Below are 25773 nucleotides of genomic sequence, written 5' to 3'. Positions count from 1 at the left end.
GGTGGGGGTGGGGGGGTGGGGGGGTGGGTCTGTAAATACCGGGGGCTGCATTGAGGACCCTGGGGGGCCGTATCCAGCCCATGGGCCATAGTTCGAGGACCCCTGGTCTAGCACATTTAGACAGGATCACTGCAAAGCAATGATTCTGACTACAAAATATCCTCCTTGGTAATACCAGTTGTACTGAGAATGTATAAAGAAACCATTTACGCCCAGTTTTAAAACTTATAAAAAGCAGACCAACTAATATATGTTAAAAACATGGTGACTGCCTTAAACAGAGTCATCCTTCAACCACACATGTCCATTGCAAGGACACAGAGCTTTGAAAACTATTTTAAATGTTTTACAAACATAAAAATAAAGACTACCATGTACACTTTTACAGAAGGTAACTTCTCTCTTTGTCTCCAAAGCATGTGGCTTACTCAGGAATAAAAAAAGAAAATTCTGATTCCATGTACTGTATTGTAATTTAAAAAGAAGCCTACCAATGCTTCATTTCAAGCCACAAATTTACAAGATATATCCTGACAACTTGTGCAATTTGTATACACACAAATGGCATTCATGTACTGAATTAAAATGAAGCTATTTTGGCTTAAATTTCACTGGCATTTTAAATAGTGTTTATAGGTGAGCTGTTTGCATACACATCAAATCTAACCTTAGTGACACATTCGGAGTGCATACCCAACACAAACATAAATATGCTTATTAGCTGGGGATATCAGCTTATACCAGCACTTTTGATTTTAGAGCTTGGATACTTGTTTATGTCCTCATGTCCCTGCATATTTCTAAAACCTATCATGCTAAAAGTGTACAACAAATTCTGAAAATACAAAAAGGTCCTTCTGGGAAACTTAGTTGATTGTGTAAAGTTTGCCATTCAGCTAGAGATTATTTATGAGTTTACATGCAAGTGAAGACTTTGGGTCCAAAAGTTTGCACACCATCAGACCCTTAATTACAAGGGGAAATTAAATTCTGAAAATGCTTTGCTCAGAGCAGAACTACTATATAGTAGGCTTCTCTGGACATGGTCTTCACCATAATCACAGACACACATTCCTCAGTAAACCTTGATCACTGCTGATGTGACAGCACATGTTGTTCTAAATAGTACTGTTAAAAATTACTTGCATCTCTGGATAGCTTCCTGCTATTTAAATTCATCAACACTGAAAAGGAACATCACCATCCTGTCCTAGGTGCACTTATTTGCGATTTTAATATACTTGCTGTGAAGTTATACTTTTGCTTTTACAAAACTGTAAAAAAATACAGACAGGCTGAAGTAAAGCCAGTGCCATTAAAAAGAACCCCAACGTCTTAATTAGTTTGTGCTACACAGAGATGAGCAAATAGCTGTTTCAGAGATCTAGTACCTGTCTCATGTGAAGGCACTGCAGGCCTAGTTTTCTCTAGGCCTGGTTCAACCATCGTACCATGTAACAAGTAACTCTTCTTTTCAGCTGACAAAAAGGATTCTGGGTAAAGGAGGAAAAGGGAGGGCCAAGAAAAGGATGAATATGCAGGGCAGGGATTCAAATCAGATGCAGGGAGCAAAGTCACGTCATACTTTTTCTTCCTTTCTCATTACTACTCATTGTACCAACAAATCCGCCAGTCCATCACCTCCCTAACAAGTTGGACTAGATGCCCAAAGAGCCAAAATTATTGGTAGACCAAATCTCCAGTGATGTTAGTTAGATGCATCAGAAAAGTGAAAAAGCTCCATCTGGGCTGCACTATGGGCTGCTTGGTTAACTTTCACGTGAGCTAGATGCACACACTGGAATGCAAGAAATAGTCCTCCTTTATCCACAACTGGGAAGAGTGACTACTTGGAGATCCGAGAGACATCTGAGATGGGGCTGGGTAAAAAACAATTGGTTAACAGCTCCTGATCTGTTACACCCAGAGAAAGATGGACAGAAGTGAGAATCTGCTCCACTCACTGTCTACAACTCTTGGGACATGCTTTTTTTTTTTTTTTTTACCACAACTCAGGCAGCACTTGCTCAGCACAGCCTACACTCTACTCCAGAAGCAGGGAGCAACAGCCTCGAGTTACAGAGATAACTCAGCAGATCACCTTCTCCTGGGACACCTCGAAAGGTAATTATTAGGGACTAGAGTTTAGAAGTCAACAAAAGCACCCCAAGCTTCACAACACTGATAGGTTTCTGCAGTAAAGAATATGCCTGGTGGTTCAAGATCCATATCCATTGTGTTCACCTGCTCAGCAACTTGAACAGTTTTGTGTTCAATGATTCTTGGAACTTAAAAGTGTAACTAAAAATGACTCTGGTCAAACTGAATCAGTAAACTGGCCTTCCTGAGAACTGCAAGTTGCATGAGGAATCCAGGAAGTCAGAGACTCCACATCCTCAGATTTTCGCATCCAAGCACAAATTGTGAATATGCTCTCTGGCAAAATATTAACAGAACCCTGTATGGTCCTGAATTATTTCCTAGTCTAATATGAAATGCTCCCTTTCTGCTGTTGTCTCCAACACCCACTCTCACCAGCTGTCAGTATATATGATCATGAAGAAAAGGAAAGAAAAAGATACCTATTCCTGTCTCCTTTCTCTGCAGATCAGAGTAGTTCCAGTTGCTGAATAACAGATGGGGAATGCAGCAAGTAAAAGCTATTATAAACAGGAAAGTGAAGCCATTTCTGCCAGACCCTCAATAAACTGTCACTACTGCATTAGGTGCCAAACTTGGCCTCTTTTCCACATCCCTTATTTTTATCATTAAATATACTTTTCAACAACAGTGATTATACTCCTATTAAGTAACATTTCTGAGCACTGAAGATATAGCACATGACTGTGCAGATGGAGAACATATGTCACTATTTCCACGTTTATTTACTCAGCAGCCCAGGGTAGAAGGCAGACAGTTTTTGATTAACTTAAGAGAACTGAAGCACATGCAATGGCTCAGGCCAGTAATCAGACAATAAAAAGTGGTTGGTTTGCCAATTTTTTTTTTTTTTTTTTTTTTTACATATTGTGAAACTAGCTCAGCTATCCCCATGCAGAGTTCAGTAAACTGTTGTAATCTCAATGTTATAGTTTCTACTTGATTCCTGGAATCACTACTGATACCCATGACTTACTGTGAAAAATGCCATAAATCCCATTCTCCGTTCCTCATGCAAAACTCCTATGGAAACTGACAGGATCTCCTGAATTCTTTCAACATTATCTCACTATGCAGATCAAAACAGAGTCTTGTTTACAGAAAGCAAGAGCACTGAGAGAACAACTAGATAACTGTGCTCACTATTAACTGCTGCTTGCTTAAGAAACATTTGGAAAAGTGATTGCTTCTCACTTCATTTCCCCCATTTTCCCTTTCCTTCTCCCCTCTCATTTCTTTGCAAGCCATAAAGCAAATTCTTAAGGATGGATCTGACTCTTGCAAAAGCAAGTCAGCTGTGAGCAAAAGGGTCATCTCAGATTTGAACTGAAGCAACATGTTTTAAGTACTAAGTCCTGTGCCTGCCAAGGAAGTGAACTTTGCTACTCCAAAAGCTATGGTAAAAAGATTAAAGGCAAAAAATACTACGTTGCAGTACCACAACCTTACACAAAGCCTTACTCCTCTGTCTAACAAAGCTTCCTTCTGTCAAGAACCTCCATTAAAACATTTCTGAATAACATGTTTGCATCCCACACTGAAGAGCACTGACCTGGTCTTCATTGCTTAGCCACTCTGCAAATAACCTTCTGCAATGCAGGAGTTCTCTCATGAAGTAGGTATCCCTGGCTTGTGAGTCATGTGTTCATAAGGCCTCTTCTTGCTATCAGTACTGACCAAACATTTGCTAAAGTAGCAACCTGTAACGTCTGAAGGCTTTAGTGAATTTCAGTTGTTTAAACTAGAACGAAATAGTCTGCTGCTGCTGCCAGAAAGGGAGCAGAGAAACAGCAGAGTGAGATTCTTTCAAGAACTCCCAAGGTACAACAAAGTGAAATTGTGCTCTGTGTCCCACCTCTGTATCCTCTTTGCAGCTTCAAAGGTATTTTTACACCCTGGAGAAGCAGAATCACATGTTCTTTTTCTAAAGGGCAGTGAGAGATCCTTTGTATGTTTCAGGAGGAAAAAGGTCTGCCACACTTCTGGTCCTACTGTTTCTAAATGCATGCCTTTTTTCTGATCTCCTCTGCCATAAACAAGGCCATCTACACCTGCAGAGATGGAGAATAAGGAGGAGGAACATTCTTAACTGCAACCTGAAGCAAAAAAAAAAAAAAAAAAGGAAGAAAAGGCAAGCAGCAGTAACAATTAAATCACTGTGTAATGGACCTAGGACTTACGATTATTAAACCACTGATTTTTACCTAGAAATTCTATTCCTAAACAGCACTTGATTCCAATTAGTTAGGTTCACAGATAATTAATGCTGTCTAAAAATACCCCAGTTTCTCCTGAGCTGGAGCCAAATTCTCGGCTAATTTCTTGCACTTTTGCAGACTGTGAAACAGTGAGGGATGCAAGCAACAGATGACAAACTATCTCTCTGATGTAGGAATGTATGAGGCACTGCACTTTCTATTTCAACACAGGAGGCCTCCCAAAAATGACCTTAAAAGCAGTGAAAATAAATCAAACCAGCATCACTGGGAGTGAAATTTAAGGCATTACAGGCAATTTTGTGAAGCATCACATTCACAGACTTTGAACTTGTTAGCTTTCATCCTTGTCTGTGCTTCAGCCTTGAGGCAAAACCCAGACAAGTAACAGCTGTAATCATTACCTGCATCTTGAGGGATAGGTAGTTAAAAAGGAGTGAGGCAACCAAAGTACAATAAGGGGCTTCCCTTATGTTCTCAGGGTACAATTTGCCATCTTGCCTGTGACATAGTGGGAAGTGCTCAGGCAGCTGCTGAAGAACTGCTGGTGATGGTGAAAAGCTATTAGGACAGTGAAGACAGCAGAATCCTGGAGGCTGGCAGAACGTAACATCTCATTTGTCAAATGGAACTGAGGGCCATGCAAACTGTGCTCCTGGGGCCATAGCACAGCTTAGTACCGCTTCTAGGCCAAACTGGCACCTAGGCTAGGACAACCATTGTCATGGATAAGTACTGAAAAGGAGCATCAGTGCTAAGTGGTGGAAAAAATAGGAATGTAGGTAACCCTCAGCTACTGCTACATTGAAGAGACACTGGCAGATGGTGCCTCAGTGTCCGAGTCTGATATACTCCTCATTTTTTGTAATCACATTACTTCTGTTCTCATGAGTTGGGACTGTGGACACAAGGTGGGCTACTGGTCCACCTAAAAAAGCCATATATAACTTTGCTACTCCCACTGCTGAAATCAAGTCACTAGTGAAGACCAGCTGCCCTTGCCTTTGTGTACTCCTATGCCATGACGTAACCACCACCCCTGCACTGCCACTGGGACAGTTTTTTGAAGTGTTTTTGGCTAACCAGGAAGAATATGGGTACTCACAGAAGTGCCATGTTTTAAAAATGGTGTTGTATTTTGTAAGGCATTATATTTTGAATTTCCACTCAGAAATAAAAGAGCAATATTTACGTACGTGTTTTACTCCTCTACAATTCACTATGACATAAAAATTGAAGTGAAGGAATTTGCAAATGACAGCATGTTTTGATCCTCACTATGCTGAGGCAAAGACATAAACTCTCAAAAGACGGAACCTATGTATTTGCACCTCAGGTGATATTTCTTTGCTAAGCTGATAGGTCTAAAGGACCAGAGTATATTTAGGTGTACAAAGTAATGCTTCTGTGAGACAGATAGTAACGGAAGTCCAAAAGAAACTACATGTAGCTCTTCTGGTGTTTGGCGAGCATTCCTTATGTTCTGTGTTGATACCAAGACTCCTCAGAATAAGGCTACTAAGCCCTCCATTCTCCTTTTTGCACTTCGAAACACCTAGTCCTGTGAACTCAATTACTTGAAAGAGCATCTTCTGCAGCACTTCATATTCCTGCATGCAACCCTTTCTCCCATACCGTCTGTCTTGAGACCTACGGCACCTCTGTGCCACAGATATAAAAAAGATGCATAAGATTTAAATTAGTTAGCTGCTGTATTTAAAGGTACTAGAGTACCTCTACACTGGCCTGGACTCCCCAGAGTACACACACTGTTGCTACTGTTAAGACCCACTGGGCTTGTCTCCTACGATGCTAAAGTTATTGCAGCAGGCTTTAGCAGACTGCTGCTCCCAGACCTACTAGGCTTTGTGGGATGCTCTGTGGGCAGCAGATGGGCAACGTGTGAAACAAGGCACAGGAAGAAAAAACAGTTAACAGGTCAACATTTTCCTCCAAAGCTCCAGGTGTTTTTACAGACATTAATCTCAGAATATAAATATATGCCTTTACATTAATGTGACTTAAAGAGTATTCCCAGCTTGTGCAGATGTAGGTGTTTCTGCATTTCACCAGAACACTGGCATTTCCTGTCTCTATCTCTTAGCCGTTTTTAATACCACCTATGTGTATTTCCAGATAAAAGAGTTTTTCTAGGGGAACACAGTCAGAATACAGCAAGCACTTTTCTGTCATAAAATCACAAAAACTGGAGCTGAAGAGAAGCCTGAGAATAGTAATAGGAATGTTATACTCTAGACCATTCCATGAAGCCCCAGCCAACAAAACAGGCTGGAATTAATAGCAATGATCTGAGAAAAAAACCATGCAGCATTAGCAGTCCCAATGTAGGAAAGTTCTTGTACTTTATCTTCTGGCATTCTTTTTTGAGAAACAAACTACACACCAGAAGAAGATGGAAACTTTGCATGGGTATTTACTATGGCATTTACAAGGGAACACCCTTTGCTTGAACTTTTGGGGCCAAAAATCTGCTTATTTTTTTATCTATCCTCAGAATGTCTCTTTTGCTCTCATGGAGAAAAACCCAGCAGATTTGCCTCATGGCCAAAAGAAGGAGCCAGATTTTAGGTTGTCACAATAGGGTGCAACTCTGCATAAAATCAATACAGCTGCACACACCTACACAGATGGAGATTTTGCCCTTCCGCTATGCTTTTCAACAACAAAACCCTGCAACTTAGTGCTTAATTGTATTGGGTTTTGTTTCAGATCTGTCAGGTCCAAACTAAACAACATGATTATAATTAGACCAATTGATTATATTACACACACTTCTGTAAAATCAATGTTTCTCAACTCCACCCCCCCCAATGTCACCCCACCTACGCCCCCCCCCCCCCCAAAAAAAAAAGAAAAAAAAAAAGGTCCATTCATTCTTCCCATTCTTGTGGAGGAAAACAATTTATACTTAATAAATTTCAGACAGGGAGAAAAAATTCAACTCCTCAAACTACCTTCAGATGTCAGCCCTACTAAAACATCTGCACTGGAAGTGTGAGTTGCTGGTCTGGCTTTGTTTTGCATGGTAACAAATTAAACCCTAGGGTTTTGGCCTGAAGACGTTCCCATTTCTGTGCAAAGTCCTGATTTCTGTTTTCATCAAAACACCAACAAGAACCAGAAGAAACCAATTTCCTGTTTGATGAAACTGATCTGTGTTGCTGCTCTCTCATTCTCAAGGAACCTGGTCACACTCCACCAGGCAGTCAGCACTGTTTCTGGGTGAGAAGGTTGGAACATCTGCAGTAGATTTTAGAGTGACAGAAGAAAATGAGGCTGATTAGAAGACAGCAGACCAAAATGCTCCTGTCCATTCTGACTGTTGAGTATCTGGCAGATAGATTGAGCTTATCATAAAATGTCTGCAATCTATTTGCCCTAATTCTTCTCCAAGCTGAGTAGGCTTTTGCCATCTTTTCATCACGGTGTTTTTTCCAGCATACTCTACTGGCTGCCTGCTGCCTTTGCTGGACTGGTACCAGCATCTGAAGTACTTCTGGACCCTTGAGAATGAAGAAACATAGAATCCACACAGTGGGAGAAGTGAGGAGCATAGCTGCAGAGGACAGAAAGAGAAGGCTTCTTCCTGGGGAAGTGACTGTGAAACGATCTGTGGAACCTGCCAATCTTCCATACAGAGCGCAGGGAAGTCAGCTGGACAGGAGTGAATAGGAGAGGCAACAGAAAAGCCATCATACCCCTTCTTCCTACTGTCTTTACTGTTTTATAATGGTGGCAGCCAAATAGAAGGTAGTACAAGCAACATCTATATTGCCTTTTGGGTAAATATCCCTTGAAAGACCTTCTTTAGGTCAAAATCTCCAAAGACTTATTTAGCTGTGGGTTATGACCTGATAAGCACCTTTGTTCTACATGTAGAACATATAGAAGGTGTAGAAGCACCTTTGCTTCTACATTTTTCTTCTCCCCCTCAGCAAACCCACGGCAATTAACAGATGACCATTTCTGAACATTTGCTAAATTATGCAAGCTGCATTTCATACAAAGTATTTGCTTCCTATTGGAAGAGAAATAGACAATTTTACTTATAATGCTGAAAGGAATAGTACTCATTCTTACAGAGAACACACTCTGCAATAATCACTGGCCTGGGTTGAGTAACTATCACAGCACACATCAAGGCAAAGATTTTAAAATAAAATAAAATTTAAAAAAAATCCTACACTCTACATTCAATTGGAAACTGATCCTGGGAGCTAAGACTCAAATTTGTTTGACCAAATGACAAACACACCATGTGCAATCCATCAAACTCCAAATGCAGGGACACAGTGACTGCACGAGTCTGTCACCTTAAGAGTGCTGTGCTCCATTCTGGTTAAATGGATCAGCTTTGACAAGACTTTGGGAGCAACTTAAAGAAGCTAGGAATCCTGATACCTATTCACAACCTCAGAGGCACAGGCACTAAGGTTAAACCTTTCGAGTTAATTGTAGTGCAAATTACATCCTGGGAATGACTTAAGTACTTAAAGGTGATGCTCTGGAGCCTTGAAGAGCCACTAGGAACCAAACAGTTAATTAAAACAAGCTCTAAGTCTCTTAATCTCTCTCCTCATTTCCGTAATTAACACCCTTTGCTGTATACTGCCATATTATTTTATCCATGATGCACTCTTTCAAGTACTTTTGGTTTTCCTTTTCCAAGACAAAAGCTACTTAAAAGTTCACAGAATGCTAAAATGTCTGCTTTTAATTTGCGAAACTGGCACAAGTTCAGGAATAATATGTGTGCATGTGTGCCTGTGAAAACATCCTGGCTATGTGTTCCTGAAAAGGTATTGAAGGCAAGATGACACCATGTAATCCATAGGGGTGACCAAAGAATGTTGCAGTAAAAACCTTTTAATGAAGGGATTCCATGGACATACAATTATTCCAGTAAGTGCCTGGTATGATGCAAGTCCTAATCCTGAAAATGATTTCCGAATCTGCAAGACCAGACAAAGGCTTATTAAAGGATTGCACAGCTGGAAAAGGAAAGATGTTTTCAAACCATGTAAAATCTCAAGGTAAGGTAAGACAGCCTGCTTTTTATCCTGTCTAGAGACTCAAGGCAAAGCCAGGCTTAACGGTAGAGGTTTTACAGTCATTTAACTAAAGGCTAAACCTAGCTGGTGCTGTATTTACACTTGGAGCCTTTTTCATTGTGATGGCCACCTGCAATGGCTGCACTGTGGCCAAAGGAAAGCTTAGGCGCTCAAGGGGAAGCCTAAGTCTGTGCCTAAGGCACACAAAGCTAGAGACTATTCCTATGTCATGTCTATTTCTATTCAGAGCACAGTTTCTGCTCCTCTCAAGCCCTCCACATGGTTGATTTTTCTCCTTGAATTGCACCTATGAACTTGCCAGATACTTTATATATATATATATATATATATATATATACTTGCCAGAAGCATTATTTTCATCCTGAGGTGACCAGGACAAGTCACTTCCAAGATAAGGAAAAAAGGGTAACTTGTGCATCACTTTCCAACTTTTCATCCAATTTATTTCAGAAATAGCTCTGTACTGAATACAAAAGAAAGCACAGAGACTTATTTTCTAAAGCCTCAGATGACATCTAGTTGCAAAGGACAAGATGTTTTTCAATACTGTATACAGATGTAAAATTACACCTCTCCTTTTCTGGTCTGCACATGTCAAAACTGAATCTGGGTTTTCATCTCTAACCTATAACTTTGTTCTGAAAGAATTTCCTCAGAAACAGTGCCTGTATACACAGGTTTTCAGGGTTTTCTTTCTTCACTACAGTTCAGTTTTAAATGCAAAGGAAACAAGATATATCATGCAGAGTTAGAAAAATCATATATCAGTGAAATAATCATTATCCATATTACTTATCATGTTACTTAAAATATTTATTTTTGCAACAGAAGATATGTATAAGTTGACACATCAAGCCTGAAGAAGACAGAAAAATGAGTCACTCCTTTCCAAGGACTTGATCCAAAACTCATTAACAGTATTATAAGAGGAAACACTCATTCACTTCAACAGGCTTATCAAAAAGATGGATACAGTTAAAAAACACCAGTAGCTGGACATGTCATTTGTTAAGGTGAAAAAACTTGTACCAAACTGATGAAGAAAAGCTCTTTTTCTACAATTTTGCAAGCAATGCCATTGGTTAGATTTTAAAACTTTAGCATTTCTATGATGGTTTGGAAAGCTCCCTGCCTCACTCTAGAGATTATTAAAGAGTTTTTCTGATGGACTGTATCTGGATTAAAATTCCATTTTGGAATTGATGAGCTTCACAATCTTAAACAAAACAACAATACTCCTCCAAAAAGAAGGAAAAACCCCAAGCAAGTCTCATGATTTGCTCCACCTGAGTTGTGAATACTTAGATCCCTAAAGAAAGATAAATAAAATCCCAACCTCATCAGTTTTTTTCCTACTTATATTTATAAAACATATACTTGAAAAAATATTTTGCTACTGTTTCACTTCACAGGCTTCACATGGGGAAAGCAGATCATTGAGGTTTTCACAGTGCAGTAAGAAACACTTCAGTACCTGACAAAACCTGTTATCGCTTCATACACACTGTGTCTCAGGAACCTTTTCAGTATCACTCTGTGGGTATAAAGTCATAAGGGTTCAAGGAACAAAAGAAGCTTCCACTGCCAGAAATGTCCCATCTTCATAAAGCAGGTTGTACAGGTGGGAAACAAAATACTTTGGTGCCAGAAGCCACTTAAAATGCAAACAGAACTACTGTAGTATCAGGCAAGCTAACATAAACCTCAGAGTCAGTCATTCCTACCAAAAAACCCCTCCTGACGTGAAGAATTTATGGACATCATGCTTTTAAATTACCAAAACAAAGAATTTCTCTCCTCTTTGTGTGCTCCTCTTTGAAAAATCTTGCAGCACCCAAATCCATTTTTCACTCAGCCTTTTCTTTGCTTCCTATAGCAACAAGTAGGAGAATCTCTACCTGGATGTTCAAAAGCAAAACAGGAAATACTGGGCTTCAAGGAAGAAATCTTTGAGAAAGCAGATTTCAATGTAAAAATGTCTGGAGGAGTATGTCTGCATGCTTCCAGACTTACTTATTTTCCACACAAAATAGCTGTAAAAGCCATTTCCTTTAGTCTTTGTGCAAACAACAATTATGAATATTCTTGCATAATTTTTTGGAGTCTTAAAAAGTTTTTTTAAAGGATAATTAACCTAATAAATCTCCACAGCTTTTTCTATAGCACTTGCCTCCTATATCTACCTTCCTCATCTACTTGTCTTCCAGTATCCTCAGTGGAAAACCAGATCAGTTTACATTTCTCCTGTACTTACCCATCTTGATGTTATGATAACCTCACTAGAAAAACACACTTATTTATATTTCTTCTGTATTTAACCATCACGATGTTATGCTCAAATTGCTACCCATAATGAGTCAAACAAGATTTATAAGAAAAAGAAAAATTACACAGAATGCCAGTAAGGAATGTTTTTGCCAGTATTAATTAAGCATCCATTCACTGTTGCTTAGTCATGGGTATTTTGCATCCTTCCTTCTGGTTTTGATCCCTGCTTTCTTGTTTTCTCTTCTTCTTACATGACAGCCACTCATGATTAACACAATATATTCACAATAGAACCTGTGCATATTATCACAAACAAAAAGCCACTGAAGAGAGGCTGTAACAGAGGAAGGCTCCACTTGGGAGAAGCACTTCTAAAATTAATTAAAAATAAGAGTAACATATACAAAGGTATCTCATCCTCCAAAAGGGTTACAGAAAGTGTTCATTATTAGAGAGCTGTTAAGCAAAAGGGGAGAATTATGGACTGCCAGGTGTTGTATACAGAGCAAAGACTCTCCAGTCAAGCTTTTCTGTCTCTACAGTAGGTGAGTCCAACACCAAGTCTCTCCAAACTGCTCAGGTTTTATAGGCATTAATGCTTCCTTACGTGTGTACATCCCAGCTTCCTTGTCCAGCTGTAATCCAAGTTATTTTAATTGCTTAAAAATCTTATTTACTTTCTTCTTTTGGTTATCGAGATCTGCAGGATGATGTGGCACAAAATAACACATTAGCAACCATTTGACATTTTCCTCAAGGAGATGCTCCTTTGATTTAGCCAGTTTTCAATGGCTGTGTGTCTCAGGAGAAGCCTTCTTTTTGTGAGAGCTAGGCAAAAACTGAAAAGTATTTTTTAAATTTAGAAATTAAAAACAAACGAGAGAAGACAAACCAAAACAAACTCCTGTCCTGTTTTAAGATGCAGATTCTCAATAGATGAAAACATGAAATGGCACTGCCTTGTGAGACAGCAAGACTAAGTACTACTGCTTGAAAATGTGCAGTTCTGTGAACCAATTCAAACCTCCACATTCAAAAGGCAAATTTAGCCTAAGATTTTACCATAGCTGGAGAAATTTTATACACCATCTTTTTCACACTCCCTTTCTTGCTCTTTTTCCCTTCCCTGTCTATCAACTACTAGTGGAATCTCAGAGTGTTCCTGGTGGTTCTCCTTCAGATCCATGACAGGCACCTGCCGAAGAGCATAGTGTATGTTATGGTATGTGTTCTTAATCCTGGATGCCTTGGGGCTTGGAGAGATCTTGTAAACTTATGAAGAATTTCCACATATACTATGACAAGTTCAGGATGGTTAGCAAAGCTTCATTAAGCTAGTAATTCCTATAGGGTAGCTAAAGAAACACCTCCTGAAACAGAGTATTGAGAAAGGGTGACCCAGACTCAAAGGGGGCAGAACCTCCTGTGAAAAGGAAGGGAGGAAGGATACAGCATGGCAGAACAGATGTTTAGCTTTCTTTAATTAGGCCACTAGAATCACCCCTAGAATTAAAGTGCTTCCTGTCTGACTAAGAAAAGAACTTGCAGCAGTATCTTAAATAAAAAACTATATACTCTTTTTCTAACTAGAAAGCTATCCAACTCATGAACATCAGGTTTCGTTTTGCATTCTCCATAGGAACAATCCTGAAAATTTCATGGAATAAAATGCTCAGCTGAAAATTGGGTCCAAAATCCAACAAACCACAAAATGCAAATCTCCCCTGCCTTGCTGGATCTAAATTTCCTCAGAGTTTAAAGTCTTTTCAGTGAATGTGTTCTGAATTAAAATTCATAAAAGTTTTCACGTTACTTCAGTTTTCATTGGAAAGGTTCTTTATGTGCTGTTTTGTAGACAAAACTGTTGCCCTAGTGGCTGTGCAGATGATAACTGGTATGCTGCATACTCCTAAATCAAAGCTTAGGCAACCTATTGAATACTCAAATATATGGTGAAAATTCTACACTTGAGTAATTATACCCAGGTAAAGGAACAAAAATAAATAATAGAAGGAATAACTAAAATAGACTACAAGCATTTAATGTATTAGTTCTGCCCCGCCAACTGCACATCATCTTCAAAAAATGAGGTCCACATGTTAGATAAAAGAAACTGGTTGTAAAGTTGTAGAAGAAGTGGTTGTAAGACAACAGTTTTCTGAACTCCCCAGTAACTGTTGTTCTGCTTAGGACATAACTGATGAGAAACACAATGTGCATCCTTCAGTTGCATCATCATGAACCTAAAAGGCCATCCAACCCAAGAGCCCAATTAAAAAAGAACTTTCTCTGGAATCTTGCTGAAAAAAAATTGTGAAAGGGCTGTGTTAAAGACATATTCCTTAACTTCCTAAGACAGGGAAGAAGATATAAACGGAGATCTGGACATTTGTTTTACTTTACCATGGAACAAGCAGTTGATTTGAGCAGCCCACCTTTTTATTGGTGGAATGGAATACAAAGTCTTAGTGGAAATCACAGACTTATTTTTACTTGGTTGTCTCTAGTTTGAAAGTCAACATTTGTAATCAAGGAAAGGAAGGAGTCAAAAAAAGTGGTTTCGAAGAGGAGGTGTTCATGTACTCTACAGTACTTGGGACTGGTTTTGACACTGCCTCTGTTCTTCCTTTTCCTCCCTTCCTTTGTCACATTGTCACAGATGTTTCTTGCTGCATGAGGCTCCTAGCATGGGCCAAGAAGCTTTTGTATGGTTTGCTTTTTTAAAGTAGAGAACAGTCAGTCTGTTCTTCTTTCTGTGGCACATCATCAACAATATTACAAAAAACAGGAGGGGGACACTGAAGACCATTTCGGCTTTTTGGATCACTAAACAAAGCATGTGACTCCTGCTTTTTTTATGGAGGCTTTCTAGACAATGTTTTCAAGTAATCAGGAAACTAAAAAACTGTTTAAGATTTTTACATAGTTACCCTGATGCCTCACATCCAAAACCACAAACAGTAAGGTGGTATACACAAGAGCATACAGAAAATAACTAAAATAGCAAAAAGAACAGATACACTGCAGAAGAACATTCTCCTGTCCTAATGAAAACTCCTTAAAAAAAGCCGTACTATATTAGGTAAACATAGTAAACCACAGTTTAATCAATCAAAGTTTAATCAATCAAAAGCTAAAAGCAGTCCAATTAAAATGTAAGTCCTGTCACTGTAAACTTGCCAAAAGTCATCCTGCACTTTATATAGTGAAGATAAGTTAAGATGCATTCTTAAGATTCCTCGTGCTTTACAAATCCACAGATATGCTCAGCTGAGAAATGTTTAAAAAAAAGGTTGGAATGCTTTTCAGAATAAAATAATTCAAAATATGCTGTTTATCGTTTAAGGAACACCTTTTGTTTCTGCCTGTCTTAAAGGAGAATACAACAGCTGAGCAAAGCAGACACATTTTAAAGAATGGGCTGGAGTTAGTCAGGTTGTATTTTCCCTAAAATATATGTATGCATCTTCAATTATCTTCAAATATACAACAGATGGCTGCAATCATCAGCTTATTTGCGGTGTATCTAGTACCAACCCCTTTTACAAAATTAGTTTAGAAGCACCTGTCAAAATGAAACTTTCCTCTGCAGCTGCAAAGTACCCACTTAAAGAAACCAGACTTCTATCATTTTTGATGGCACTGAAAAGGTATGCTCACCCCATCAAAATATCCTTTCATGTAGAAAGGGTAACTCTAAAATGATAGGCCCACTATCTTTAGGAATAGCTCGGAACAATATTTAATGATACAAACTACTGACAAAGGCAGAAGTGCTGCATTTATTTTGTTCAATAGGCTACTAGAGGACTCAAGGTGGAGGAAATTACTTGAAATACAAAAGAAAAAGTTATGATGAAAATTTTATTTTGTCTGAAACAATTACAACTGAAAATAAGCAAAATGGAATAGTCTATCTTCGTTTAGACTTAATTAAGCACACAAGGAAGCTGCACCCACTTACATAAAACAGAAATCTGATCCAAAGTGTCAGTGCTGAGATTGACTCTCCATTCCTTTACTCATGTTGCACTCAAAACCCAACGAATTCCTGCTTACCTACTTCTCTTAATACAGAACAATAGAAAGATACTCCAAGGGCACAACGTGAATTACAAGTTGCGAATTGGTAGGGAGTATAACGGTCAACTTCCCAACACAAACACTGGGGTATCTCAGACCTTTCTTGCCCTGGTGACAGACAACACCTTTACCCTGTCATGTGCTTATGTAAAGTCTGGATCCCTCAGTGTATCCTTATAATCGTCCTTGTGCAGGAATACAGCCATCACAATCTCCATCACACCTTCCCCTGGAGGAATTCTTCAGCTTCTTAGCCATAAACCTGCCTGTGTCTATTCTCTGAACAGAACTATCAACTCTTTACAACTTACATCAAGAGACTCTCTACATGTAATGAAAATCACATTTAAAAAAGCAGCATGGTCCTCATAAACAGCTGTACAACCATAATCCATATATCCAGCACACTGGGTTCACATCTCATGGGGAAACATCCCATGAGAACTGTGATATGCATAATGTAAGTGATAATATGCAAATACAAACAAGATTAATATAAATACTGTATTTTGTTTTTAGTTGATAAATACTTGATTATAAATACTCCTTTTGTCCAGCTTACAAAGCAAATGTAACAGAGTTCAGATATGCTCTAGCAATTTTGAAACTTTTGTCCTAGAAAAATCAATGGAGTTAGATAAAACCTGCATACCTTCTCTGACAATAAAGAACTGTATATTGTTGTTATTTCAACTGTAGATTTTGAAAGCACACTAGTAAAAATACGTCCAAAAAGCAGTAACAACAACAACAATCTTAGCAAAATGTGACGACAAGTTTCTGTTTAGTGATCCAAATGTGTTCTTTCTCTTTAGCAACAGAAAGTCAACAAAAGAGAATTAAAGAACATTTAATTGACTGTAAGGTTCACCAAGGATTTATCCTGCAGAGACCTGTGTAACACAGCCCCTCTCCAAACAAGAAAGTTTATGGAAGTTCAACTAGCGATCAGCAAAACCAATGAAGGAAAATTTACTAAAAAAAGAAGTCATTACCTCATACTTGGTAAACTCTAATCACAAATTACTTGTGAGCTGTGTTTTAGGGAAGTTTTACTGTGTCAGAACATTTGCCCTATTCTTACTTCTTTTCTGTGCATCAATTTGGGCCATACCTTGGAGACAAGGTATGACGTGAGTTTGACTGCTAGAGCTATTCTATGTCTTCAGCTAGAGAGCTTTCAACAGCTTCAAATGCATTATGACCCAGGTTCATAGCCATAAACCCAAATAGAACTTTTCACTCTCAGATAGATCAACCACGTATTCAGGACACACAGAGAAAGCAGAGCACTGAGATGTGCGACTCACCTGTACATTCATGCTGTAGTCCTTTCCCATAGTATCCTTTTTCGCAGATGCACTCAAACTGGCCAGTGTGAGTGCCACATTTACAGCTTGCCATGATGTCGCAGCAGTTTTCGTTTGCCTCACAGAGATAGGAACAATGAGATATATCTTCTTGGATATAGCTGCCAGAGGGCAGATCTGAAATAGTATCAATTTATTAACAAAAAATCCAAACAAATTTCCCCCCACAGTCTCATACTATGTGACTAGTGAAATGTTTCTTAAACCGTACATCACAGTTCTAAGCAGCTGTAATGGCAGCATGAAGCAGAGCCTTGCCACACTTGTAGTGTGACAAAAACCACGCTGGTTCTTATTCTGGAAAAAAGGTCACTGAAATCCATGGTGCAAAGATCCTCAGATTTTCTCACTCAGCTTCATTTGAGTCTAACACTGCCAGAATGCAGTCTCACTCCCAACAGATGCTGCTGAGACAGCTTTGGTGGATGCCATCTTTGGCATCAGGAGCACATTTGGTCATGGCATGTATAACCAGTTCATTGTATTTAAAAAAAAAAATATCTTTCCTTTGGCACATTCACATAGGCCAATTAAACCTTACTGGAAACAAACAGAATGTCAGTAAACCACACCATTTATGTAAAAGTACGCTTTTTAAAATTAAATATAGCAAATAAATACTAATGGCTAGTCTGATGCACTGGCTTACAAATGAAAGTCTAGTCATGTGTCCTCACTTGCTAGTCTAAAATTACTCTATTTTTCAGGAAGAATTTTTTTTTATTATTATATGGTAGATTAAAAAAAGGATAAAACAACAGTCCAAACTCTTCCCACTCCTTGCTCTTTCCAGTTTTACTGAAGGTATTATGTTATAAACATAAATTGTATTTACCCTTATATACAAAGATCTAGATCAGTTCTGAACAGGCTGGCTTTTGTTGCTGTGTAAAATACCAACACGTATTAAGGCTAGTCCTAAGGTATGTACTATGCACCTCTTCTGGACAACCATATATCTGACTACAAGGTTCATCCATTCAAGCAGAGTTACACTAGGCCAAGCCCATGATCTTGTTCTTTGTGGACAAAATGGAAAGAATGTATATCAGGACGAGAATTTGGCTCCCCTTTTGTTGATAAGTTAGTCAAACAAACAGTTTATCCTTTTACCTGAAGGGTGAACACTTCTGCTAGAAAGTAAGATGAAAAATAAAAGAAATATGAAAGAAGGAATCAACACTACATGAAATGTAATTAGAAGACAGTACTGGAGATGTTTCTGCGCAGACCTCTCTGCTCTCTGTAGACTTCTAAGGTTAGTACATTAATACCTTCATGAAGAGCCCTGCGTGCCAGAGCTTCAAACTCAGTAAAACTGTGAAGAAGGTAACAGTGATCTTCTTTTGGATGGGATGCCATGTCATTCAGTTCTCGGATATTCCCCTGCCATATCCCGAAGGTGAAGATCTCCACTCCAAATTCACGCAAGGATGCTGCAATGGGTCTTGGGTCTCCCCCATTGGAATATCCATCAGTAATGAGAAATATCACCTTTGTGGCATTTCCACGGGCATGCCGTAATATTTGCTGGAAGAGAAAATGAAATTGCACACCTCAGCAAAGGGTAGCAGTCATTGATCTGTACACTACTTCCTTCGTGATGTGGCTCCTTTTCCTTGAATTATGCAGCTAGACTAAGTCCTTGCAAGACCACCCACTGTAATGAAGATCAACCACCTGCAAGCAAAGCCTCTGGTTAGACATGGCCAACCACTGAGTCACACTTCAGACAGTCAGTCTGCACAATCACAGAAATCATGACAGGATCTGAAATGAGACACTTGCACACTGACTGATAAAGTCACCCATGCCTCAGACAGCAATGATCCTCATCAGTGCTTTAGCAACTTCATTCAGACTGCAGTTTGAACAGGTAATACAAACATTGAAAATCTAGTGCAAGATCTGTGGGACCAAAGTTCAGATGCTGCCAACTGTCTCAGTGCCATGGGAGTGATGTGGAAGCCTATCAGCTCCCAGTTTGGTCCATGTTGCTTTTCCATTCAAGCACATGAATGACATTCAGTTCCAAACTTGCTTGACCATTCAGGTAGGTGAAAAACTTAGCAAATCTCACCAAGAATATGCGCTACAAATGTACCTGCAAATGGTGGCACACCTGCTCTCATCATCATGTCTTTCAGTATGTCACTTACGGACAAATCCTACATGGCTTCTAAGGGGCAACTAAGAACAAGAAGTATTTTATTAAGGATTATTTTGCTCAAAAAATTCCACAGATCTATTGGAAAAATTGTAGGGACTGAAGATCAATGAAATATGAAGAATCAGTCAAAACCACAAATAGCTATGTTGAAAACAGCTCTCACATACAGTGTCAACTTTTATGAGGAAACCATGAGCAGTTAAAGCTTTCAGTGTGGTTATCTGACCACAAGCCCACAACTTTTGTAGTTACACATGTTCCTTCCCACCTTCCCTCTTAACATTTCCTTTCTAAAAGGTGAAATATGCTGAACCTGTGGAAAACAAAACTGTGGCTGTGTCATTTTCTTCCCATGTAAGGCAAATGGAAAAAAGTGTTTTTACCCAGTAAGACCACAAGAAACGTAGTAGTGTGTGCACAGACAGAGAACATGCCACAGAGCACGTACATACATCTGTATGGGTATGAAGGAAAAGCTGGTGAGATGGAAGAGGTTCTGTCAGGAACGTTAGTCTTTAAAAAAAAAAGCATCTCACATACCCGATGGGTAATGCAAAAATATAGCTGTGCCCGATGAGGCTTCATAAGCCTCACTATGAAGGAAAGTTGAACAGGTTTTAGAAACAGATGAGAACATGCAATCAGTTAGAAACAAGTTCCTACGAATTGCCAGGATAGTAAATTATAAATAAAACCCCAAAACTTTGGGTATATATCCTATTAAACAAGCTTCAAAAGAGTGACCATGCGCAGGGTGACTTGCTTCCCTAAACGCACCCTCAGCATGCCTCCAACAGTTAGCTACTGAATCTTTGCTGCCAGCGCAACTGCACTTGGAAGCTGGAACCTGGAAAAATAAGAAGGCCTCAAACCGGTAATTTTTTGCATGGAGAACAAAACCCAAAATGTGACAACAATCATTAGTTTCCTATGGTACCATGCATTCAAGGATTGATTGTCAGATCAGAGACAACAGTTACGAGGTTTAACCAGGTGATACAAGAATTATTTACTTTAAAAAGAGAAAAAGAGAGAGGGAAAAATATAAATATCTATAGTGAATAACAAGAAATAATTTGAAAAACAGAGGATATTAGTTAAATCCATCCAAACAGTTAACAACACATGGCTGTGCGTGAAGGAATAGACACCATAGATATGTGGTGGGGCACAAGACAAGCTCAAGGAGAACCAAATGGTTAATGACACTAAACAAAAATTACTGGAACTATGTGTGAACTGTCATAATTAGCATACTAAAAGATTCACTCTAGAGCAAAGAAAGCTCCCTACTAACAAAGCCCCCTCCCCACAGAACAAGCCAGTGAGAAAAAAGAATGCTGTACCTTTAAATGGAGATGAGGCCGGTAAGAGACAATGAAAATTAACTATGACTAAACATAATTATAAACAATTGTTCAGAGTGCATTAAATGTTCTACTGTATGTTAAGAGGTGTGCTAGCTTTGTGGACCTACCACATAGCACCCACCTCTGCACAGACACGCAACAAACAAGTGTATTGATTCTTGCGTGTGACTTGGATCTTGCACACAGGTGAAGAACCCAGATTTGGGATAACAGAGGTAATCAGTTGAAGAAAGAGAAAAAAGTGACTAAAAGAACACTTAGTTTTCTTTATTGCGCACAAACTGCTTGCTCCTGAGAGCAAAATCCTTACCGTGGTGACCACTTTTCTGCTGGTGAAACATTCTTGTTTTTCTTGCAAGTCTGAGGTAACAAATATGATCTAACTTATTCTAATTCACTTTATGTTTTGACCCACGAAATTATCAGGCACGCTTCCTATTTATTGTTAGTCTCCTCCCCAAAAGCATTTGGATTATGGTTATTTTAACCCCAGCCTACCATTCCCCATTTGTCCCTGTTGAATTGTGCTTTTCTCCCTTACAGCATTTTTCCAAGATCACTGTAGCTTGTCTGTCCTGACCACAAGAAGTGCCCCATAGTCCTTTCCATCCTGCTGCCATTTACAGATTTAAGGGTCATTCCTTCTAATACTTCATACAAAACATTTGTGACAACACTCAGTAGTGCGTGAGTGAAGATAACCCCCACAGATTCCTGCCCATTTCATTCTTGCAGTTCGACAGTGCACTAGAGCTAACTACTCCCCGCGTATGTTCATAACTAGCCAACAGGCAAAGCACCTGCAAAAGTGTGATGTTAACGTGCTGTGGACTAGAAACCACCCTATGGAGTTAGCACTCTCATGATTGGCCACAGTCTGTCAGAGCGTGAGTAAATAGGGATGTTCCTAAAGGAGGGGATTGTGAAGATGTACTTTCTCATTCCTCTGTGAATTTATGTAGAAAGAATTAGATGCAGATTTTCAACTTGGTAGCAGGCAAATTACTACCATGTTTGTTTCGATAATAGATTGCACCATGCTACAATCAGTACAACAGACCTCTGAATGATGCTGCAAAAATCAGATCATTGTATGATGAGAACTAAACATATTTAAGCCACCCCCAACAAATTCCAAAAAGGGAGATGAACTGAGTTGAGTAGTTTTGTTACAAAACCTTGAAGTAAGACTTAAACAGTTACATTGTCTGGCTTTCAGCTCAACCAAAAGCATGCAAGTTAGCCCAGGCTATAAAATCTCTGCAGGTTCTTTGGACTTTCTCAGTAAGCCAGGCCAGATATCAAGACAATTTTATTTTGATTTGGCAATTCATTGATTTCAGGTAGATACTAAACAAAAACAAGCACACACACCACAAACCAAAGCACAGACCATTGGCACCATGGTTTGAAAGACTGCCAAGCAATGTGTTGCTGTTGGGCTTGATTTTATTATTACTTGTATGCAAAACCCAAAAGGAGTGAAACCGAATTCTCTTGCAGACACAAATACCCTTCACAAACCAAAGCTATTGTTCCTCATGTTGCATAAGTTGTGAGTGGAAAACCAGAATGAACTGAAAAACCAGAACGAAGTGGTAAACTAGAATGAAAAGAATCAGGAAGATAGAATACAAAGCAAAAGACAATATGCTGACAAACAGTAGCCAAAAAATAGGATGCTCCAAGACAAGTGGCACTGCAGGTATTCACAATTAGCACTGATAACTAACATATTTAGAGTTAACTGTGCTATTTTAAAATAGAATGTAAGCAACAAACTTCTATCCAACTTCTTAAGTATCCAGGCTGAAATTGTACACTCAGGATATTTGCCTCAAGCTGTTTCAGTGAAAATAGCTTTTAATTCGAAAAACAAGACGCGGAAAAACCTATGCTCCATTCATACTTACTTGATTTTCGCAACTTTAGCATCTCCGAGCTTTGCACAAGGAACTTTCAATCTGCAAATCACATTTGTAATAAAGGGAGACAAACATGCCCCAAGTACATGCAAGTTGTGGAACTTGTGTAACTGAGGAAGAAATCACAACTTGCACAGAGTTAAAAGACATAACAGAGATTGCCAATGCAATTCTCTGAAGATCCCACCTGCACGCAGCTTGGTCTAGTAGAACATGATTTCAATTTGCAATTATGTCATAATATGTACAGAAGGGGGAACCAAGCTTAATTTTGCAGGACATAGCTTTGCAATTTCAGTAATACCCTTTCAGCACTGTTTCCCTCTGCATAGCACAAAGATGCACAAACTTGGCAGATGAAGGCAGTGGACATCATTACACACTGCCCTGCTTTTTCAGCAAGTAATACTCATAATAGGTAGCCATCAAATCTCTACATTTTCCCTAAATACAGGGACATATCTGCGTGGCCAATGAACAATCTTAAGCCCCGGTAGTCTATCCAGGACAGCACACATCTCAGAACAGACTATTTAATTCTGATCAGCAAATCAGGAGGGATCTCTGGTTTACAAAATCAGACTCCACCAATGCCCTCTGAAATTGCTGTGCAGAGCACACAAACCCTTCACCAGCTTTCTGTGAGATCGAGAAAGGTTCCCTGGCTGCAGGGTCCTGTGAACAACAGCTTACCTGGTTTGCTTTAAAAATGTGGGTCATCAGTTAGAGTAAGTGGGAAACATCAGGAAAAGACCATTTTAGAGGGGCAAATATCCCTTAGCTACATGACCCTGAGATACAAGCAGCCAACAGCTCTTTTGTTCTCTGCATCTGAAAGGACACTCTCCTCTTCGTGGCACACAGACACAAATTGAGCGAACAAGTAAGAGAGCATGAAGCTGTCTTCCTGCTACCTCATAGACTTGAATATTCAGGCACCAGTGGATCTCAGTAGAGAAACAGATGAACAGACAAGATTGCTACATATTGCTCCTAGAAATCAAAACAAAACAAAGCCACTGAACAGCTTGGCCCTCATGTCTTGCAGCTGTAACCCTAGACACAGAATCCCTGCTGTATAACAGCAGAGGAGAAGAACAATGGAAAGAAACCAACACTTGGGGTGGGGTAGGGGTGGAGACATAACCCTATTTTTAAATTATCTGATCATCTGTGTATGTCCAGTGGTCCAGTTAGTGTTTTGCTTCTTTCTGTGAAATCACAGTGACATAAGGGACAGGCCAACATCCAGAGCTGCAGACAATCCAAGTACCAGTCTGCATTGCTCTGCCTTTTCTCTCCAACATTTGTGTGGCATTTCACATCAATTTTGTTTCCTTTAACCCTGACTCACATTCCTCTATTCCAAGACATGTCTTTCCTTCCCTCTCCAGAAAGTAATTTTGAAAGCCGTTTTTTTTCCCCAACAGAAATTTAGTGTATTTAAAAACAACTCTTCACTTAACCCCTAAACTTGCAAGCACATACAGAGGTGGTTCCATGTTTTTAACTAGTGCCCAAAAACTTCATGGACTATGTCTACATAAAGATGAGTTTTCTTCATGACAAGACTCTGCAGTCCTTTTGTAAATTGTCAGGTTCTTCCATAAATAAAGCTTAGAAGCCCACTAAACAGTGCTTAGAAGTTGAAAAAATTCTGAGAACCTGTTTCTTTGGTATAAATATCCACATCTGCTTCTGATTTTACGATCAAATGAAACTAAGCACCAGACATAACTCAAAATAAGGGGCTGAATGACCTGTTTGAGAACACAGCCCATTTGATCAGTACTATAAATTAATAATAATGGATAAGTACAAACAAAACAAAACAATTAATGCTCCTTATGATTGCAAAAAAATGCATGAGGCCATGAGAAATACCTCATTTTTGACTGTTTTAGAACCTATTCTCTTGTCTATACTTCTTTCATGGGAGCGATAGATAGTCAATCCTACTGGTAATCTGGTAGGTAATCCTACCAGATCTTAAATAAAACATTCTTTTCACATTAGCAAAAAGTTATTAACATCTGTATTGTATTCAGTCTCTATTTAGTGTGTACAAATATCTGGCAGACTCGCCATTTTCTCTGTGCCAATAACTGTCCTTAGAATTAAAAAATGAAGTCTTGTGCAACAAAAAAGTTGTACAAAATCCTGCTCTAGAAATTCACTATTGTAAACCAAAATTAAATCCTATCAGTACAGTCACAAAACCAGGTAAACCTCTAACTTCTGTGTTTTTAATATTGAGTTTGTAAAACAAAATCAGGGGCGGAGTAGCATCCAAGACCAAAAACTTCTTCAGCCATTTGCTAGCCACAGCAATGATGCCATCAAAGGTTCTCAGTTACTGCCTCCAGTACATGTTCTACATCTAATCTGTAAACATTTGATCTTGGGCCTGATCTTACTCAGTGTCTGGCTTTTAAAGAAGATTATGACCATACAGAATTAGCTATTCATATATCTGTCTAAAGGGAAACAAACTGAAACGGGTTAATCTGTCGCACTTTACAAACTAAGCCTTAGATAACATCAGACAGCCCCAGGATCCTTGCCAGGAGAAGCTTGCCTTAAAAGGTTTAACTTGGAATCTAGCTTTCAAAACAACATTATCCAAGCATTCATCACAAAAACTACACCGCTCCTTGTATACCTTGTAGGGAATACACTATCAAAGGGCTACAAAGGGAGTATTATTTGTTATAGGTCACGAAGAACCATCTCTGCACCTCAGAAGCAAACCAGAAGGCCCTCTATTAAAGAGCCATTCAGGTCTGCTATACCAGCAGACCACTTACACTGAATTTGTTTTCACCTTAGGAATTACATCAAACTTCCACACCATGGGATGAGTTCTGAGTAGAACAAGGCAACTCTTTTTTCCCAGAGGATCACTTATTCATTATGAAAGAAACAGTTCCCATCTTACAATATTACAGAATTAATATAACCATATAATACAATATAATCACTATTAAATGTGTATTAAAATAAACCATACTTTATTACAAAAATCATTGCATAGATTTGATCTATATATTCAGCAGAATATTTAAACAGTATGTCTTTATTTTTTACGGATGGCTTTAGAAGTGAATCTGCATGTCAT

At 39.0% G+C, this 25773-nt stretch overlaps 1 protein-coding gene across 2 annotated transcripts in view; it reads right to left on the bottom strand.

Annotated features, from left to right (window-relative positions):
* The window catches only part of SVEP1 (sushi, von Willebrand factor type A, EGF and pentraxin domain containing 1), a gene marked incomplete at its 3' end in the record, with an annotated part of 131103 nt that overhangs the window by 93855 nt on the left and 11475 nt on the right, over positions 1-25773 (bottom strand). For both annotated transcript variants that reach the window (XM_080371498.1, XM_080371499.1), the window contains exons 2-3: positions 18465-18720; positions 17131-17307 (exon numbers count right to left, since the gene is read on the bottom strand). In XM_080371498.1, coding sequence (XP_080227624.1) covers positions 17131-17307; positions 18465-18720 — 433 coding nt within the window. The remainder of the gene's footprint in view (positions 1-17130; positions 17308-18464; positions 18721-25773) is intronic.

Source organism: Falco punctatus (assembly GCF_963210335.1).
Source record: "Falco punctatus genome assembly, chromosome: Z".
Lineage (NCBI taxonomy): Eukaryota > Metazoa > Chordata > Aves > Falconiformes > Falconidae > Falco > Falco punctatus.
This window is presented reverse-complemented; position numbering and strand designations above follow the sequence as displayed.